Raw genomic sequence first — 21,081 nt, 5'->3', positions numbered from 1 at the left:
GAGCTACGGCGACGGCTGTCAAACCTTCTGCTTTCGGGGGTATTTATGTTTACAAATAAGCTAACCTTGAGAGTGTTCATCAGCGCCACCCACGTTCGTAAGCGGCGGACGTGGAACGTCCTGAGTTACCGCTGGTGTGACGTAGAACGCCATCGAACGGCGAGGGTGGAAGCTCTGTGAGAACCCTCTTATGCTTCCTATGGCATCAAGGCTGCCAGAACCGAGGCCCTCGCTAAGCAATGCGTAAAACATGCGTCGAAAGTCTCGCCAGTATCAGCGCATAAATTCGGGTCACTCATTTTGGCCTTTGTCGCATATAAGGTGGAGAAACGGTTGAGATATGATGAAGAAAGAACTTCTTTGCTTCCGGCATTAATTTTCGCTTATTGTTAAATATGGCCGCCATGTCTAGCCTAGGAAGCTACATTTCTTTAGAGCCGCTTAAGTCTGATTGCCATTGCAAGTGAGGGCTTGATCCCAAGTAGCATTGTGAAGCCGTAAAGATCGAAAAAAAAGGCAGCACGCGAACCTAGATGCCCTCAACACATCAACGACGAGGACAGACAAAAAGGTCAGAGAACGCATTGCTGACACCAGCTGAATGATTTATTCAAAAGCCCAACATACATATATCATTGTATATATAGGGTGTTTGTTCAGAGACCACGACATTCTGAAATATTATGTGACCGGTCAGGTTTGAAGTCCTGGGTTCGTTTAGGCAGTGGAGCGTGATCGCGCATGGACACTACACAGGGTCATCTTCATTTCATATCCGCTGCTTGACGGCGCTGCGATACGATTAAGCTGGCGTGCCAATTCAGTCTTCAGCATCGGGACATCACTGAGCGGCACTCGTTTGAGCCACTCCAACGAGTCAAACACATCATCTGCAACAGACCGAGGGTGGAATTAGTATTTGCACGAGTCAATCGCAGATAATGAGCAGATTAAACCTATCCCGCTGGACGGGTTAAACTCGGTGGTGAACGGGAATTGATTAAAGAATTCCATTTAGGTTAAACCGTGATGACAGCACATCATCTTAGCCTGCCTTTTTTTAGGAGAGATTGCCTGGATTAACACCACAAGGGTCGGGCGCTACTGCCAGGTCAGGAGCGGCAACGCTATGTTTCATGTGCTGCTGTCATGAGTCGTAGAAATGGACAGCAACTACCTGAGTCCACACTAGGATATTTATGCAGTCTTAATAAATATCGATACCACCGCTTGAGAATCGTGTGCAGGCGTATGATTTCAAACGTCAGTTTATATATTTATTTGGAATACTGCTATCTCCTCAGGGGGTTGTTGCAGGGTGCAAAATACAATAACAATGACAAAAATACACAAAATTGTTATTGTCGATCATTACAAAAAACTAATACTTCGCTGTATTAAAAGTATCATATTTCATCGGACAAGTGCTTCACTGCTCTACTCGGTGCCATCATTATGTGTGTATCGTATTTTTGTGTTGCTCCCACATATTGAAGCCGCCTTGCTTCCATATGGCGCTAAGAACACCCGCAGTTTTCATTCGTACCGATTTTGTATCATGCCAAAAGTGCTAAGGCCCGACTAGGTTTCAAAAACCTACAGCTGGGACTCGCATCACCTTCGGTCACTACTCTGACGTAGCATCTGGCAGTGCAGTAAGAAAACTTTGACTTACTAACGCATGCGTCCACGCTGGGGAAGAGGCATTCAGTTTCGTAGACCCGACACGTGATGCATTCAAGTCCTGCTTCTCTCACCATTTCACGGATTTCGTACTCGACCTTGGCGAGGTTGTTGTCGAAATTGAAGTTAAATTGCTCAGAGAAGAAAAGCCTTGGATCCTGCATGAATGCATGATGACTCACTGGTGAGGTACTGAAACATGAGCAGGAGTGTTCTTAAAAAAAACTATATATTAGATGAGGTTGTCTGGAGGTTTTAAAGTAATAAAATGGAACAGTGTATGCAGAGGCTATTTCTAAAAGTAAAATAGATATGTTAGCTTTATTGAAAGGAGTCTATGCTAAATGTTTCAACTGAAGAAAGTGTAAAATAAAGGAAGGAGCTTTAGCGTAAAAATATAAATACACTGCAGCAGCTAATTACTTGTGATTAGCACGTCTAGAGGATGTCAAGGTGCTCGCATCTTCGCGTGATGGCCCAACGGCAAACTTAGAAGCTTGTTTTTATTTGGTCGAGCATGTGTTAATTGCAGTGGACAGGTAGGAAGAAGTGCTTATTAAGCCTTAAGTTATAGCTAAACATCCCCACATATTTTCATGGATGCCACCGCAAGGACCATTCCGATTGAATTTTTTTTCTGTACTTCCTGCTGAAAACACACTTGCTAGACTTTTGGACAGTTGGCTCGCTCCTTTGCACTTAGAAAATAGGTTGTCAGAGGCGTGCTAGCATGGGCCTATAGCATTTTTCTTTCGTTTACCTCAGTTGCCGTCGTAAAGCTTTAGCTCTGCTGGAACAGTAGCTTGAATAACATAATCATAGAACTCAAGTTTCGTTTACTCCGATGAAACATTCTTTTTCCTTGTATACTTTCGGGGACAAGGGAAAACCATGGATGGTAAGAAAACTCTTGTTTCCTGCTGCAGTCGCAGTAAGTGGTAGTCTTTCTCAGGTTTGTCAATTATAGCAACTGATAAGAGGCACCACCGTTCGAAAATCATTAACACTAATTGTTCCGAAGTCTCGGACAATGACATTTCGACGAATGACGACTCAGCAATGTGCACAGGAAGGTTCCCTAAATTAAGCTCTCTAGAAAGCGACAGGTATTAGCATGCCCTTACCGGTATCAATCCTCGCCAGCGGTCTATCAGATGAACTTGGAGCCAGGCGTCGCAGGGGGCAGCACTGACACCAGAGACGACAAGGCACTCTCCGGATCCAGGACTCAGAAGCTTCGCCAAGTCCCTGTATGCCTTTCGCTGGTCCTTTATGTAGTGAAAGCACAGAAAGGAGTAAGCACGGTCACAGTGGCCATACTTCGCTATCAGTTCCTGAACATCCTGGACGCTGAAGTTGAAGACGTCGAAAGTTATGTTCTCATGGCTGGAATTAGCTTTGGCAAATTCGACCATCAATGGTGACATGTCTATGCCAACTAAACTCTTGCAGGGCACCGAGCGAGGTAAGAGGTAGTCTCTAGTGAAGGTTCCAGGCCCACAACCGATGTCCAAGTGCCGGTCAGTTTCTTTTGGCGTTTGAAGAAAGGTAATTCGATCAAGAGCGTCGGCGTCTTCTTTAATAGCCTGACGCTCTAAAGTGGTATATGCCCAAGGATCCAAAACATCGTGGGAGTAGTATGGCATCGACTCATCTGCTGAGGCCATGGTTGGTCCCGACACAGAGCTGAGAGACGAGTTGTTGCTAGGAGGCGGTCGGACTGAGCTTCTCGAGAGAACCTCTTCACGTTGAAAGATAGGAAGAGTTCTTCGGTTCAAGATATAATCACTACCACAGGTCGAAGGGACAAGATAGGATTTCGTGATATCTTAGCGAAAAACGGCGTGAGAAAGTGTCTCTTTTTTGGCCCGTATCTTACGCTGTTTTTCTCTATAATTATTGTTATTGAACTCATGATCATTATCATCATCAGCCGCACTACGTCCACTGCAGGGCAAAGGCCTCTCCCATGTCTCTCCAATTAACCCTGTCCTTCGCCAGTTGGGACCCCCGTATTCCAGCAAATTTTTTATTCTCATCCGCCCACCTAACTTTCTGCCGCCCCCTGCTACGCTTGCCTTCTCTTGGAATCCACTCCGTTACCCTTAAAGACCAGCGGTTATCTTGCCTTCGCATTACATGCCCTGCCCAAGCGCACTTCTTCCTCTTGATTTCGACATGGATGTCATTAACCCACGTTTGTTGCCTCACCCACTCCGCCCGCTTCCGATCTCTCAACGTTACACCTTTCATTTTTCTCTCCATAGCTCGCTGCGTTGTCCTTAACTTAAGCTGAACCCTCTTTGTTAGCCTCCACGTTTCTGCCCCATAGGCAAACTCTAAACCATTTCCAAGTTTTTGCCCCATTAGCATTTTTTTCATCATAATTTTATTGCCTAGAATGAAGAGCGCCGCATGCTTAGAATTATTGCGGTGAAGAAGTTAAGGTATTTTAGAAGCGGCTAAAATTTGACTGACACTCGTCAATAGTCTTACGTTTTCATGATTAGGAAACAACTGGACTGCACCGATGTAAACAAACATGTATCTTTTCGTCGGTTTGAATATTCTCATGATTTCGCCCTCTTAAATAATTAAAGTAATAGAATCGTATGCAAAAATGGCCATGCATGCAGTATTATATGTGATTAGAAAAATCACTTATATGATTATGAAAAAAATAAGGAACCAAGCCAGCTGTCAGTTTACCAAACAAAATTAAAACCACAAAAATTAGAGCATGTGTTATTAACAAATGCGAATTCTCTTGGAGAGGAGAAAAACGGAGTCGTGATAAAATTAACTGGTCTTGTGTGATTGAAAATCAATTAGAAATGACACATCAGTGCCTTACGACATCGAAATATTTGACACCGAATTGCAGTCAGCTTGCAGGTAGGTGTTCCTGTTAAAAGCAAATCGGCTGTTAGCTGGAAAAGCTTTTTCACAAGAACAGCCCTATTAAAACCATGTTACTAGCGTAAATGTAGGCTCCTGTCCTCAGGTGGTTGTACATATCAGATGCAGTTTGGTGTTTTAGCATTTCGCAGGAAATGCACATGAGACGTAGACAAATTTTCGCTGAGCTTTGGTTCCAGTTTTAAAAATAACATGTTGCTAGAGATCAAAATATTACAATTTAATATATTGTGACGAAGACGAAGCTGGCAGTGGCGCGGGACGGAGCGCTCGCGCTAGGCCAGCGGCCATTAAATCATCTCTTGTTCATGGTTCACCACGCCTCATTCTTCGGCTGGCCGCCAAGTTACATTTAGTGTGAGGTGCTGGGGTCCCTTCATCGCCGTCCTGGTCACGGAGCTTCGGCGTCCTGCGCCTGCCGTGGACAGCGGCCGTGAGTACCTGGTCCGCCCCGCACGGCCGTGCCCCAGCCCGCCTGACCTGAACCGACCACGCCGCTCACCCCTGCCCCGTCCCCCGCCCGGACCACAAGACACGACGACCCAAGACACAACCGACCCAAGACCCGAACGACCCAAGACCCGACCAACCCAAGACCCGACCGACCCAAGACCCGACCGACCCAAGACCCTGCCCATACATGAGGACACCGCCCCCCCTGCCCCTGCCGTCCGGTGCGTCCAAGGACCTCGGCCATCAGCTACTGGCACCCTACGGTCCGGATTCTTCGTGGACCGGGACTCATTCTCTCATCTTTCTCATCATGGCGGCCAGCACTGCACCATCTCCTACATACTGTTCAACTTCCCACTCAAGACCATCGCCATTTCGCCGTCTGTTCGTCACCGATCGGGACGATCGCTCGGAGGCCCCGGGTAGTGTGACGAAGACGAAGCTGGCAGTGGCGCGGGACGGAGCGCTCGCGCTAGGCCAGCAGCCATTAAATCATCTCTTGGTCATGGTTCACCCCGTCTCATTCTTCGGCTGGCCGCCACGTAACAATATCAACACCAGTTTAGGTAAACACCTTTGGTCATGTACACGTGAACTTCCTTATAGCGAAAATGTTTACAATGACATAACAAATATAAAGAAAGAAGAGTCATTTACATTAATGCTCCCATAAAAGCCCATGTATTTTCTTTCTCGTTTAGGGAGTAGAAATTTCCTGCAACAGTTCAAAATGTACTTACCTACAATCAACCCCACTGGCGATTTCGCTCTGAGCATGCTAATTTGTAAGGTTGCTCGACACTCTCATGCCGATTCGGTGGGGCAAAATGAAATAACCGGCCTAACCTGCTCTATCGAGCGCCGCACAGAGCACGCGAAGAACTCCTGCCTCACGGATGGCCAGCTGCAGCGAGCGTTTTTCTGAAGAATTTGTTAGCTTCGGCGTATGTGCAGTTTAGTTTCCATTTCGCACCATGGACGCATGATTATGGTGAAAAAAACAGCGCAACCTAAGACAGAAAACACAGAAAAGAGGGGAGACACTACAAGCGCTGACAAAAAGGAGAGCCCACTGTACAAGAAATTAACTGTAGCAAAGCAGACATTTTGGCTAGTTGGTCTGAATTCATGGTGAAAAAACAGCGCAAACTGAGACAGAAAACACGGAAAAAAGGGGAGACACTACAAGCTTTTGTCAGCGCTTGTAGTGTCTCCCCTCTTTTCTGTGTTTTCTGTCTTAGTTTGCGCTGTTTTTTTCACCATGAATTCACTCCAACTAGCCCAAATGTCTGCTTTGCTACGCATGATTAAAACAGCCCAGAAAAGTTATTGTGCTTGACGATACTAAGGTCCCGCTTGTTACACAGGTTCCGCTAGGGAAAACTGGGAAACGCTAGGGAAAACTGATTTCTCTTGTCCAGATGGTGGTTATCGTGAAAGCCATTGGCCTTGTTTAGGCATTCTTTACAGGAAATTCGTGACACACGGATAATACTGTGGCTGACGTGATCGTGAGTTGTGCCGCGACCAGGTGGGCCAAATGGTTCTCCGCGTTTCCAACAAGCGAGGAGGGTTGCGAAGTAAGGATGCGATGCGGCTTGCGCATGCCTTCGTAACAAGTCGAGTACTGTACTCGACTCCTTACCTCCGCTTACGGAAACATGACGAAGATCACTTGGAGATTGTACTCCGCAAAATTTTCAAGAGAGCCCTCGACCTCCCGATATTCACTTCCAACGCGCGACTCCTCGCGTTGGGGGTGGTGAACACCTATCGAGAACTCCGCGAGGCGCATCTCGTTAACCAATACACGCGTCTCGCCCAGACCGTGTCCGGTCGCCGCCTCTTGGACCGGTTACATATCAGACATGATCACCATACCATGGAACGGGTTCGAGTGCCAGAACTGTGGAGAAGAGCCCTCTACGTTCGACCCCTTCCGACTAAGATGAACAAGGAGGACCATAATGGCCGGCGCCAGGCGCGGGCGAATGCCCTCCACCGCCACTATGGCTCAAAGAAACACGTCTTCTACGTCGACACTGCAGGCACCTACCGCTCCAGGGGGGAATGGTACACGGCTGCAGTCATACACGAGGGAAAACAGGTGGACGGCCTCTCGTTCAGAGCGCCCAACTCAACGCATGCGGAGGAGGGGGCGATCGCCCTCGCAGCCTCCCATCCCGACTCTAAATTCATCCTCACAGACTCTCGCGGAGCTTGTCGTAACTTTGAGTTCGGTTGGATCACTCCACTCGCTCACCAAATTTTACACCGCAGTACTCGCGACGGCGATCCAACTCATCGCGCAATCATATGGGTCCCCGGCCACCAAGGCATGCCAGGTAACGAAGCCGCCCATGAGGCAGCCCGCGCACTCACTCACCGGGCACCGGGCGTCCCTTGGGAGGAGCTTAACCCAGATCACAGCCCTCTCCTTTCTTTTAAAGAAATTACTGAGCACTATCGTGCCGAACACAGGCGATACCCAATTCCTATGAAATGACTGGGTAAAGCTGGCGAACGAATTCTCCTCAGGCTCTTTACAAACACCCTGCTGTGCCCGGCGGTTCTCAAGCACTTTAATCCTTCTTTTGACGGCCGCTGCTCATTCTGTGGGGAGGTGGCCGACACCTTCCACATGGTTTGGGCATGCAGAAAAAATCCTTCTCTCCCCCCCAATCACCCCTTCCCCTACCGAGAGGACTGGGAGGCGGCCCTGCTCAGCTGCCAGGAACTATCGGCCCAACAGGCCCTGGTTCGGCGGACTTGTGTAGCGGTCTCGACCAACGGGATCCCGGAATGAGAGACTCCGCCTAGTATTGTAAGGGGTGAGACCCATTAGGGGCCTCTCCCCGAGCACCTCTCTGTACATTACTAAATAAATGCTTTCCTCCTCCTCTTCCAAGAAAGAGCCAGAACGGCTGCTCGGGATAAAATCATCAAGCCGCCAGCCATATTGTACAACGTCCGTACCAGCTTCACAGCCTAGAAAACGAAGGAAAATTTTATGACTACGTCTCCCCCTGTCCTCCATCATATTACAGCTCCAAGACCCGTGTTCGAGGCTCGGAGGCCAATGCGGGCAGTGGAAGACACGCGTTGGCAGGCGTGAAATATTGGTTGACGTACCTATATTTAGCCACAAGGTGGGAAGACGTAGCTTGTTTAAAGGCTTCCACAACACTAAACCCTGGCTATCTTCTCCTCTCATAGAATATGGCAGGTAAGCCCGCTGGCATGCGACAATTACGACGAAGTTTTAGGGTCGTTACAATGAAGCAACGGCTATAACGAAGCAATCGTGGGGCTCATTCAGCTCCGGAATTACGATATTTAACTTTGCTGCTAATCAATATTACGAATTTCAGAAAGATTGGAGTGATCTACGCAAGTTAACAGAGTTGAAAAAAAGATTTTTACTATCACGGCGCATTCACTATCTCTGACGGGAGTGTTATTGCACTGTAAAAAAATTGTGCTGCCGTCACGACAGGAGGTTAATATTTTGCGAAATTTTATGCATTATTCCTCTTAAGTGATAAGAGGCCACATGATAGGTACTACCTTTCGTGACAGATAAAGCGGGACTATAGGTTTTTAGCCACAGACTGTTTTCAGTTAAAAACGCCTTTTTAAGCATGAAATGTTTTTAGCGCCCGTTGTCGGCAGTGTGGTGACGTCACGCCGAGACCGAGAGCTAACATCTGGGCACTGAATTCCACTCATCCGGGCACTGAAACGAGAACATCCGGGCACTCTACGAGATTTAACGAGATTTAACGAGACTCTCCAAGCCCTCCTACAGGACCGGCATACAAGCGCGGTAGCTTCGCGCCGAACGGGTGGTGGTGTTCCCCTTCGTGTACGGTGCGGTTCGGGTGTCCACCGAGATGACAGACAATTACTGCGCCATTTTCTTTCCTCAAAAATCCTTGCGTTCAAAGGGCAAGGCATTGCGCCGAACGGGTGGTGGCGTTCCTCTACCGAGATGACAGAGAATTACTGCGCCATTTCCTTTCCTCAAAAAGCGTCGCGTTCAAAGGGCAAGGCATCGCGCCGAACGGGTGGTGGCGTTCCGTGGACAGCCTGGCAGCGCTACAACACGCTGTCGCATTCCACTCCTAAAGGCGAAGCTTAAGCGCCATTAATTAGCAGTTAAATAGTATTTAGTCATTAAATAGTAATTAGCCACTAATTAGTAATTTGTCATTACTTCGTCATCAATTATGTGTGACGTAATCCAGTGGGGAAGTCACCAGTGTCACACAGGCAAACTGGTGCGCAAAACGCTTTTGCCTCTACGCACTTTAGACAGTTTCGAACGGGCTGCATATACATTCTTAGCAGGCCTGCGTCTCGCCGTGTCCGCGTATGCTTTGTGTTAGGCCCGTAAAGATTTCATGCTTACTCTACTCTCGGTTACGGGAGAGGCACAGATTTTTTTTTTTTTTTTGCCTGCTCATCCACTACACCTATGCGTATTTTCAAGGTGGTGTTGAATTTCAGGAGTGAATGCGGATAAGATAACGCAGTTGCAGTAGCAAGTTTTTTGTTCCTAAGTTGTTCAAGGCTCCTGGTGAGCTATTTTATTTATTTTTAATTATTGTGATCAGAACGATATCTTGGCTGACCAAAGCGGAAACATATACACTAAAGATCACCTAGTTTTCTGCATGAATATTGATGCAATACTGAAGAACAATGAGAGTGAGATACCATGGAGGAAACGTTTATACCATGTTTTAACATGTTTCGGAATTTCACTCCGCTAAAATTGCTGTCGGTGCCTTGTTGCATGGAGCTCTGCCAGTAAAGTTTTTCGGACGAACTGGCTGATTTTGCGCTGTAGGGGAACTTTTCGAAATAAAGAACAAGTATATGAAAATGCTTGAAAAAGAAAACAAGTATATGAGGGTTGTGTTGGGTTTAATGGCACATAGGCAGCTAAGGCCATCATGCGCCAAGCACGAACAAGTATATGAAAGTGCTGGAAAAGACGAGGCCTTTTATGTGAGTTTCCTTGAAGGTGCTTTTCTGTTTCTGGAAAAGTTTTTAAAGTTGAGAACATCAGGCTTTATCTGCAGACCTTGCCCGACTAACGAGTCGCGTGAACAGTGTAAAAAGTAAATTGGAAGGCGCTGCCGGTTGATGTTGGGGTTCTCATTTTTGTCAACGTTTCTCTCCATGCTTCCCGAAACTCCGGGAGATCTTCAGCCGGAACGTGATGTTCAAAGCCGAAGCACCTGAACGCAAATTCTGAAATGAGAATAAAGAGAGGCTCTTTGTAATGGGAAATCGATTCAGCGCTTCGCAAAATTTTAAATGTCCTAGTGTAATGAGGTTCAGGTGAAACAACTAAATTATTAAAAACTCAAAGTGACACACTTGCTGCGAATGCAGGGCTCTTAGGGTACCTTCCTGAAGACACTCGCTCCCGTCTGGTCTAGATGCCATTGCCAATTGAAGCACTATAGACACTTCGCTGACCACAGTTGATCTTAATAGGCATACGCACAAAATGTGTGTGTCCTTTGGTTCTTAGGTGCAGTTTAGAAGCTAGCAACAAGGAAGATGCGTTTTGTTCGCAGCGAACATCTTAAAAGTTAGAAAAGCGTCTATTGTATCTAGCACCGTCAACGACCACGGCATTATATCGGTCTTTTTTTTAATGGTATTGCACAGAGCCGCTTACCGAGCGCTGTTTGGACATGTGGAAACTCCCAGTTTCTTTGGTACACTTCGCAGCCAAGGCAGTTGAGTCCCGCAACTGCGACTACCTTTCGCACTTGAGATTCAAGCTCACTTGGAGACTTTTTGCAGTGGAAATAGTGCATGTCGCAGAAAAGTGTCCTCGGATCCTGCATAGCAAATTTTCGTGTTGGACTATCGTTCTTAGAGCCACCGTTTCCTCAACATATGAGCACATTATGGCTTAAATCGATTTTTAAACTGAGGGTCATCCAATATCAACTGCAATTCTATATAATTGCTGTTGATATTGTGATGACGATAATCAATATTTATGGCGCAAGGACAGCTAAGCGTGCCATGGCGCAAGACATTTCAAAATGCGATCAGAAACAAATTTACCAGTCATTTGAGCCCACACAAGCCGGGCACCGAGCCAGGGGAAAGCTTGTACCCACTGTATCACCATGACTACCAGGCGGCGCAGATGGTAATGTAAACATCGATTTACTTTGAGGGCGTATCAGTGCTGCAGCACTAAGGTTGAAAAAAAACGAAATCTCCACTGCAAGAGCGCAGGTTTCACCCAGTTGTCATGATACAAAAGCAAGCATAAAAGTACGCTCCCACGTATTGCGTTTAACATGAAAAAAATCGGGCCATAAGTTAGAGTGATCACATAAGCTCATCACACGAATAGCACTATATAAGGCACACACACTAGGACGAAGAAATAGGCAAGCAAAGCGCCCCATAACAAAGGTTGTTTATTGCTTAATGCCATGCATAAATATGCAGATAACGCCAAAAAGTTTCAAGAAAACACACCTTAAAATCAAACAAAAACTACAAAACGAATGTTCAGAGACTGCTGCCCAATGACTTGTCACTTCTGGATGAAGCATAATCGTTGTTTTTCTTTTATGAGCATTCTTTTTCTATTTTTTTCCTCTGCGCGTGTGTCCTGCAAACTCTTTAGTGCCATTTGTGTATTTAAAACGCTTTCATGCAGTGAATTTAAGTTTTTAGTTAGCGCTGTGTTGGTGTGTTCGTTCGTCCTACTGTTGGGTGTCTCAGATCACGCTGTTCCCTTAATGTTGAAGAATCACCTAGCCCACAAAACTTCTTGACGCTTACGCCAACTAAATTTTTATGCGAAGCATACTAGCCGCACAACCGAGCTCTTCCTTGCTGCGCCGCGCACGGCCGCGTAGCTACCACTTGACCTTCATCGGCGCACCACGTGATATGACGTCACAACAGCTGTGAAAGCTGGGGCCTCGTGTCATGGAGGAAAAAAAACTAAGGAGGGAGCATGACGTCACCCGGCCAGCGTTCGCAAGCCGAGTGTTTTGAAGTCGTTTTCTCCCTCAGTTTTTCGCTCTCCGAGCCGGTGCTTTATGTTTTGATTCCGGTATGTTTTAGTGCGCGCGTATGCGCGACCCGCGGCGCGGGCGTCTACAGCAAGGAAGTTGATCTACAGTTAGTCTGCCGCGCTAATCGGCGCATGCGCGCGCGCAGCGGGGCTAGACTTTACCGCACGCTATCACGTGGTGCGATCACGGGGGGACACACTCTCTTTTTTTTTTTTGCTATATCTTTACTTGTTAAGACTAGGCTTCAAGGTTGTCGCCGGACGCTCCCTCCTCAGTTTTTTTTCCTCCATGCCTCGTGTGCTCGCTTGCGGACGCGCAGCCTCCGCCGGCGGCCTAACTCCCGCTCCTACCGCTAGGAGATACTGACGTCACGCAAAAGGCGACGCACTCGTTGAGTCAGTTGAGCAGCGAGATGTCGGCCAGGGAGAGGGCGGCTCGCCAGACCGCTAAGCGCAATGTTTAATTTTTTTGGCTACTATGCTTCGCATCCTAGGCTTAACCATAAGCTAAGCCAGACCATTTTTTTTCTTTTAAATTTTAGTAACTGTAATTCCTAATCAAAATCCTATGAAGCAGAAAACCCTCCAACTGCAATTTTGCGTCTTCTTCACCAGAAACGTTCAAACCACCCTTAAACCCCATTTTTTGGTGTTTTACATTAGAATCGATATTTATGTCGCGCTTCAGTGTAACTCATTCCTGCTGATTTCACGAAGGACTACTGACCACACCCTGTTGCTACCCTGCAATGAAATTCTTGAGGCCCACTTACAAAGTCTGAATAGAAAATTTGAGGGGTCTCATGTGGTAAATAAAGAAAACTTTCCACAAGAAAAAATGTTGCCATTGAGATACAGTTTATACTTGTAAACACTCTAAGTTAACGAGCAGAAAATACGCTTTGAAGAAGGTTCTACTTACAGGAATAGGAATCTTCCAATTCTTTCTGATATAGACATCAAGCCAAACGTTCAGTATCGTGCTCTCCAAGCAGCCGGTGACGAAACACTCACCATCGTCCGTTAGCAAGCGGCATAGGTTAACATACCCTGCTTTCTGGCTTTTGAGAAAATGGAAGGTCAGGAATGAGTACACGCGGCTGAAACGTCCATACTTGTTGGCGAAGCTCTCCACGTCCCCGGCCTCAATATTGAGGACGTCGTAATAAATTCTAGGATGCTGCGACGTCTTCTTCGCGACGTCAATCATTGCCGCCGACTTGTCCACGGCCACAAGTCTCAGGCATGGCGAACAGTGGTCGAGAACGTGGCTCTTAGTGAATCCGCCAGGACCACAGCCGACTTCTAGATGCTGCTGGTCAGATCTCGGAGGTGATTTGAAATTGACTTTTTTCAAGGCAATCAGGTTTTCTCGTAGCGGGTACTCCTGGAAATTGGCATAGGCTTCAGCGTTTAGGGAAACTCCTCCGGTATCTGTTACATTTTCTGGTGGCTGAGACGTGGTCCGCGAACAATGTCGTTGCATTCTTGCGCAGCAAGTTTCCATCTGTCGGCTCCGGAAGCGCACAGTTTTAGCGCGGCTGCACCAATTGGAAGAGCTGAGACGCGAGACGAACGAAATCCCCGCCATGGCGACGCGGCCACAGATCTTTCACCTCTGCCAGCACGCTGTAAACTCTGAGGAGAAAGCGGAGGCAACCGCAATCATTTATGTGTGTCGACGCCGGCCCCTGCAGCTTGCTCCACGATGGCCGCGGAAGCGCCGACAGGCCCTTACATGCGTTATCTTATCGGACACTGCTTGAAGTAATGGCGTTTCGTTAGCAATGTCGTATCGGTTACTTCTTTGCAAGGGGTAGTTTTGAAACCATCACAGACATTCTAATGTTGCGAAACTTTACATCAGCGATTCATACATCATTTCTCTTCAACCAGCTTCACTGATTTCGGCGCGCTTTTGGGCTTGTGTGCGGTTATCTTCAGGAAAGCGGGAATCAACATTGTACTGACGAGGTCAGTGCCTCTTCGGCGAGGAGTCTTCTGAGCTTTTTCTTTCTGTATTTAATCCTTGCTCCTCTATCTTCAGCGACATTTTATGGCTTGCTCGCAGGAACGCATGAAACGCCTTTTGTACCTCGCAAAAAGCTATTTGGGGCGCGTGACCGTAAGGCGACGACGCTAGGCTTTTGCGCTTTTGGAAGCGGGAACCGGAAAAAGCAGCAAGACTAGTAAGAGCACTGACACAGTTGGTATTAAAACAACACAAGAAGGCATTGCATAGAACCTGTCAGATGAATGTAAAAAGCGAAAATACAAGGAAGCAGCTAGTATAATATTTTATTAATGATGTAGTAATGATGTAATTTTTATTAATGATGTAGCTAGTGTTACTAATGACATCGCAGTGAAGTTACGCCTATATGACGATGACTGTGTGCTTTACCGCAACGTTGCTAATGCCGATGATTAACAGGAACTAAACAAAGTGTTTTCATTGTTCTGTGAATGGAGTAATGCATGGCAAATGAAAATTAATTTCACTAAAACAGTTGCAATAACCTTTGGTAACAAAAAGAATCCGCTGCATTTCCCTTACAGTAATAACGGTGACTGCTTGACCCATGTCAGCGAGTTCAGATACCTGGGCGTTATATTTTCGCATAACTTAAAATGGAATGCTCACGTAATTAAAATATCTGGCAAAGCACTTCGCAAACTTAGCTATCTCAAACGAACCTTAAAAAATACCACGAAGGAATGTAAATTAACTGCTTACAACTTACAGTACTAACTGCGTAACTGCTTACAGTACGCCTCAATTGTCTGGTCCCCTCATTACGCGCGCGACATTGACCGCTTAGAATCAGTTAAATTCATCTTCGGCCGGTACGATCGCAAGTTTTCACCTTCTTCCCATGTGCACAGCTTATCTTTACAAACTTTAGAACACAGGCGCACACGTGAACGCATCATTATGCTGCACAAGATCGTTCACTCGTCATCTGGCATTCAGGCACCCTTCACATTTGTGTCCTCAAGCGCACGTGCACCCGACGGAACCCCCCATTAAGCATTGTTCCCTTCAAACCACATAAAGATTGTTTTAAATTTTCTTTTTTCCCTCTATGTGTTGAAATTTGGAATGGATTGGACGGCTCAATTCGTTTATTGACAATTGAAGAGTTTGTTGTTCAGTTGCCTGACAATTTGACCTGTTGATCTGTTTTTAATACTTCTGTATTATCTATCTCTATGCTACCCATGTTATCTGTTTTTACTAATGTATTTACCCACTCCTGCTATGTCTCTCCTCAGAGACAGCAGTATTTGTAAATAAATAAATAAATAAGAATAATTCAATGCAGACAGTGTATTTTCCATGTCTTTAGTACTTAAACTGATTGCGCTCAGCAATAAAAACTCGTGTGCGAACTTTAGAAAGGCCTAATATTTCCTATACTGAGTTTAGCTGGATTGGGGTTTACTAGGTGGCACCTGAGTTTTTTTGAGGGCGGAATCTGTGTCCCGTGCCTCCAGGTTTAGTTTTCATTACTCGACCTTATCAAACATTTGCTGATTGAAGAACTTGGGCGTCATTGTGGCATTGAAATCTTCTTAAAATGCTGCTCCCGTATCTAGAGTCTTACCGCGCAATTTGTTCCCAGTATAAATCCGCTGAAGCTAGGCCCTGGTAGCGCGTATACAAGGAGCATAGGTTAGCTTAGACGAGGACTGGCGACCACTGGCGCCAGCTGCCTGCTTACAGGTGAGGCCAGCAGCGGTTATAGTAAAAGAATACGACAGAGCTGGTCCAAAAATACAACAGATTTTTTTGTCGTCCTGCCGTTACAACAAATTTTGGTGTAGTATTGAGAAGTTGTCTGTCGTTACGGCAGGAGACGGCTGAATACTATACAAAATCCTGTTGCTACTACAATAATTTTTGTTGGCAGGTCCCGATATACTGCAGGAAAAAATGTTGTGACAGGAAACATTTTTCTGTTGCGCTTCTAGATAGGAAATTAGCAGGAAAGCTAATTGCAGCAAGAAATTCGACTGATTTTCACTTGTTTGTTCCTTCGGTCTTATTTAATACGAATCACCCCAAAAGCTTTCTGTGCCACGGGTGTGGTTAATACCTTGATGCCATCTTTTCAAGCCATTACTGCCTATTCTGTATCGATGCCGAGTGATTCGACTCAAATCACCCAGATTTCGCGCTCAGACATCTCAGATTTCTTTTCAAAAATTCGTGGTCAATGTGCCACTCATGCCGCTCAGACTGAAAACTATTCCAAACTAAAAACCATTGCAGGATTTGTTTACGGCTGCAACGTATGAATTTTGGCTATAAAAACGATGTAAAAAGACTAACATGTTGATAACTAACAGCGTGTAGGTATTATGACGTATTTGGAATAAATATTGCACTATACTCTGGCGGAATGCGTAGCGGCGTCTTGTCTGTTTGATATGACTTGAAAATGACACCTGAATAAAGTGCAAGCAAAGAGAATCGACCTTATTCCGCAAAATAATCAAAACCTGCTCTTGCGTTAGTTTGACAGTGTATGTGGAGGAAACTAGAGGTGATCATTCTACTTACGAGGACTTTTTTAGGAATAAGTGAAAAATTGAAGTGTAATTTTTTTTAATATTTGCTAGCCTTCGCCCACAACAGTTGTTAAATCAGGGGAAAATGGCAGCCACAGTTTCTGTATGCGTAGAGCTACTGACACTATACAACGCTTGAATAAAAGAAACCATTGAAACACTTCTGGGGACGTCAACTGAGAAGCTGGGTAAGACAGCGGACGACTGAAAAAGGAAAATTGGCCCGGTTACTGACTGTTCCGCAACTCAGCTCCGAAACACACTGGCTCTTGAGATGGAACCAAGGGCCACTGAAGTGCGTGCGTTGATGAGTGTCGTCCGCAGTCGACCGGAGACAATTGTTTTACATCAAGAATAGTTCTGCGAAATACGGAGATAGTTAGAAGGAGCTGGAAGTTCATCTTTACGCACACAGTCTTCCTTTTTTATCGGTGTTTTCGGTTTAATAAATTGGTCTATAAATTCGCTGTTTACATATATTTTATGCACTTCTAGCCTTATGCCACCTGCCTGGTTATGAGTCACCAATCTTCCAATCGCTTTTTGCTAAGTTTACCACCCTCACATATCTTCACGTGATCTTTGTTATCTCTAAACTTATCTCAGGGAGAGTTGCTTTGTCTGCATAGACATGCAGATGGATACCGCGACATTCTAGTATACGAAGTTGGATGGTTTCTACAAACTTAAAAACACCGCGCACATGTTGGTCAGATGTTTAGGGGAAACCCCCAAGGTGGAGTGGATTTGTAATAAGGGAGTAATTGCTCATTGACATCCACCCAAGCGATGCCATGCGGCTACAAAGGAAAGCTATACAGCATTCTCAGAAACTTCGCTGTTGAAAAAAATTCGTCCTGCTCCGGGGTTCGAACCCAGGACCACCGTTTCATCGGAGCAGTCGCTCTACCAATTGAGCTAACCGGGATGGCAACCTCATGGCAGTGCGAGAGCGAATTGATCAATAATTCGAAGTGGGAACTGTGTTGGTCAAATGTTTTAGGGGAATCCCCCTAGGTGGTGTAGATTTGTAATAAGGGAGTAATTACTCAGTGACATCCACCCGAGCGTGGCCATACGGCTACGGCAGGACGAATTTTTCTTTAACTGCGAGGTTTCTGAGAAAGCTGTATAGCTTTCCTTTGTAGCCGTATGGCTGCGCTCGGGTGGATGTCAATGAGTAATTGCTCCCTCAGCTCAAATCGATGATATCGTGGAATTACAAGACAGAGGAAACCAGAATTTTTTAATTTCTTTTAAGCACCACCTTGCGCACTTATGCAGGTCCTACAGGATGGCCTTGGTGCACAGATAGAGCACAAAATTAGCGGCCAGAGAGAGGTGAAAATGTAGGCGTGAAAGGTATTCCTGCAGTAAAATATTTAAATTTGTTTATGAGACTGAGCTTTATTGATACCTTATTTGCCAATAGTGCATGCGACATTCATGGGTGGAAGTGTGAAATGCTCGTAAATACCACAATTGACAGGCCACACTAAAGTCCCGTAAGGACCCGTCGTCGCCCATTTACGTGGGTTGGGAAGAAAATTGACCGTGCCATAGCCTTTCTGTGTAAAAATAAATCGTTAAAACAAGAACATTCACCATTCAAGTGTGGTCGTACACAAGTTTGCGGGATGCGGATTCCCGGAAAATAATTCATTCCGGCGTTGTCTCGCTAGTCATTAAGCCGATATTTATCGCACTGGATGAACTATGCATGCCTTCTCCTGCTTCTATGCCTTTCATTGACCTCCTTTGCGTGACCGCACATCATTAAGCTTTTTTGCGCGAACCTGCATGCCGTAAACTTTTTTTCCATCACCGTACATCCTGGACGTTTGTCCCACTCGGCCTCACAAGGGTTCTAAGTGTGGAAACATGGATGAACGCGTCGAGAAATTTTTTGAACACGTGAAGGTTAGAACCATCTACTTGGAAGACTGCGGGGCCCGTTACACGCCCCGATGCTGCGGCCAGCTAAGTGCATTGCAGTGAAGAGCTAGCACTGAGCAACGCCAGGGTACAGCGCAGATGCTGATATTTAAAAATTATTTCCTTGCTTCACGCAGAATGCCATCCGATTAAACTTTCTGAAATAAATCTAATTGAAATGTTATTTTCCACGTGACGCTATTGGTGTTATTAGCGGGAACACATCGCTGTGCAATTCATGGCTAAATGTACAGCAAAAAAAAAAACGCTTTATTCAGGTGGAGAATTTTATTTCTTAAACTTCTTGATAGTGCAAGAAAATAGATGTGATTATTGCATTAATAACGAATATTTGCTTAGAAATTCAAATTGCTAAGAATATATTTTTCTCTATATATTTATTTATATAAAAATGGACTAAATTCCTGTCGGGCTCCACTACATTAATTAAAAGTGTCTTGTAATTACCTGAAGAAATCCCCTTGGCGATGCGTACAAGACTGCATTTTTCGTTTATTTTTATTGTACTATATTTTACGGCCAAATGCGAAGTGATGATGGTGGCCAAGGCTCGAATTTTTTTTCCCTCCAAGCAGAATCATGGAGGTTATTTTCCAGAATGACACGACAGACTAGAATTTGTTTCAAAGAAATTTCATGCCGTTGAACTCATTGTCTAGGTTATTTGGAATGAAACGTCAATGATATGAGTGCATGCGGTAATGAAACATAACGCTCGCCCATTAGAATTTTCTTAATTTCTTGACTTACATAATACTTCGCTGGTTTTAAAATCGCACAGAAATTTGAGGATTGTTTCCACACTCTCTGTTAATATTCTCGAAACATATCCGCCTGTATCTAACGAACGAGTTTTAAGAATTTTTTCCAGATGCTCGAACGTGTCCTCGCGTGGAGGCTGTAGAGGACCATTTTCATTAAAAATCCCCTACTCGACGGCGCTGCGCACCTCTCAAGCTGACGTGATAAATCTCTCCTCAGTTCCGGGGCATCATATGCGGGGACTTGTTTGGACCACTGAAAAGAGCCGAGTACGGAATCTGAAACGAATCAAAAGTAGAGTTGTTCAATAAATTCCGTACTGATGAGCCTGATCTCCCTAGACCTCGGGACTAGTTTTGCGGGCACGAACTACTGTTTTTAAGGCGAAAGCCTTCAATGCCTCATCGTTGTCGACATAAGGTTGTCAGCAGAGGTGTCACGCTTTTCTAGTAAGACCAAACAAAAAATGCATTTGTGCACGATAGGATTCGAAACACCATCCTTCCGTTCCGCAGCCGAGCGTGCTAATGGCTACGCTACTTCCTGCTTTTTTTTCTTTTTTTCTTTATTGCCTGGCTTTGGCGCATGACATTGCACAACAAAAATACACATAACGCTATATACATGCGACACTGTCGTGGGCAGCCAGCACGAGACTGGCTTCGTCAGCTTAAAATTCCCGCAACATACACAACGGCTCTAGTCTTTAGAGCCACTCGGGAGGCTCCGCAGCTGCTTTTTGGATTGCAAGAAACCAGTCCATGCTTTCCCGAAAATAAATTCGGGCCGGTCGTGCGTCTTTGTCACAATGGTAGCCTGCCATTCTGGAGCGCCATATACAGTGGAGGCCCAAGAGCATTATGAGATCAAAAGGTGCCCCATCCTCATTATCAGTGCTTAAATAGCGAATTCCGTGCGTGTCAAGTGGTAGCTCTTTCTTTATGGTCCTTTGTAACACGTCCCAAAAATAAACCCCTTCCCAGCAATAAAAAAAAACATGGTCTATTGTTTCAGGCTGTTTACAAATTAAACAGTTCGATCCCCACGGTAAAAAGAAATCCTTTCCCTCTAGAAACTTTTTAACTGGTAACGTCCCGGTGTGTAACTTAAAAAAGAAAGTCTTTACTCCTGGTGGCACCTGCATTTTCTTCACCCTTTTTAAAACATCCCCTCCCGGGCCTCAACTGTACAAGGCCCTGTACATGGGCTCTGGGAAAACAATATCACAAAGATCATTGTACAACTTTTTCCTTTTACTTTTCCACAAATAATCGGTGGAAAAACGTGCCGAAAGGAACCGAACGCTTGCTAACGCTTGTGTAGTTCTTCTTGTCTAGGACGCTAGAGAGTGTTTGCCGAAAGGCGTCGAATCAGACGGATGCCTCCCAAACGCCCTCCAGTGTCTCCAGCGTTTTAGATTCACAAACAAGTGGGCACTTAATTAACATCTTGACCACACATCAGTGACACAAGCAGCAACACCGCGCTTAAGGCTTTCGCCTCACCGCACTTTAGGTCAACAAAGTGCCCCCCTGAACTTTTGTTATTTGTAATGAACAGTTTGTAAAGTCACCACCTAGTTTCCCGTCGTGAAGCCTTCAGCCATTAGTACGAATATACGAGTACACTGTAGTATTGGCGCGTCAACCATAGCATCGTTATCGTTG

At 45.6% G+C, this 21,081-nt stretch overlaps 2 protein-coding genes across 2 annotated transcripts; both read right to left on the bottom strand.

Moving 5' to 3' along the window:
* Nucleotides 1–717: 717 nt before the first annotated feature.
* On the bottom strand, nt 718–3,350 carry LOC149348779 (4-vinylphenol methyltransferase 2-like). The gene is made up of 3 exons (XM_089541846.1): nt 2,808–3,350; nt 1,676–1,841; nt 718–890 (listed from the first exon to the last, which is right to left on the bottom strand). Exons 1-3 carry the CDS (start codon nt 3,348–3,350, stop codon nt 718–720), a joined length of 882 nt encoding a protein of 293 aa, XP_089397972.1.
* Nucleotides 3,351–10,153: 6,803 nt separating this feature from the next.
* Nucleotides 10,154–13,607, bottom strand: LOC149348778 (4-vinylphenol methyltransferase 2-like). The gene is made up of 3 exons (XM_089541845.1): nt 13,044–13,607; nt 10,751–10,916; nt 10,154–10,314 (listed from the first exon to the last, which is right to left on the bottom strand). The coding sequence occupies exons 1-3, from the start codon at nt 13,605–13,607 to the stop codon at nt 10,154–10,156; spliced, it is 891 nt and encodes a 296-aa protein (XP_089397971.1).
* Between the last annotated feature and the right edge of the window lie 7,474 nt (nt 13,608–21,081).

Source organism: Amblyomma mixtum, chromosome 4, assembly GCF_055824585.1.
Source record: "Amblyomma mixtum isolate Tamu chromosome 4, ASM5582458v1, whole genome shotgun sequence".
Taxonomy (NCBI): domain Eukaryota; kingdom Metazoa; phylum Arthropoda; class Arachnida; order Ixodida; family Ixodidae; genus Amblyomma; species Amblyomma mixtum.
This window is presented reverse-complemented; position numbering and strand designations above follow the sequence as displayed.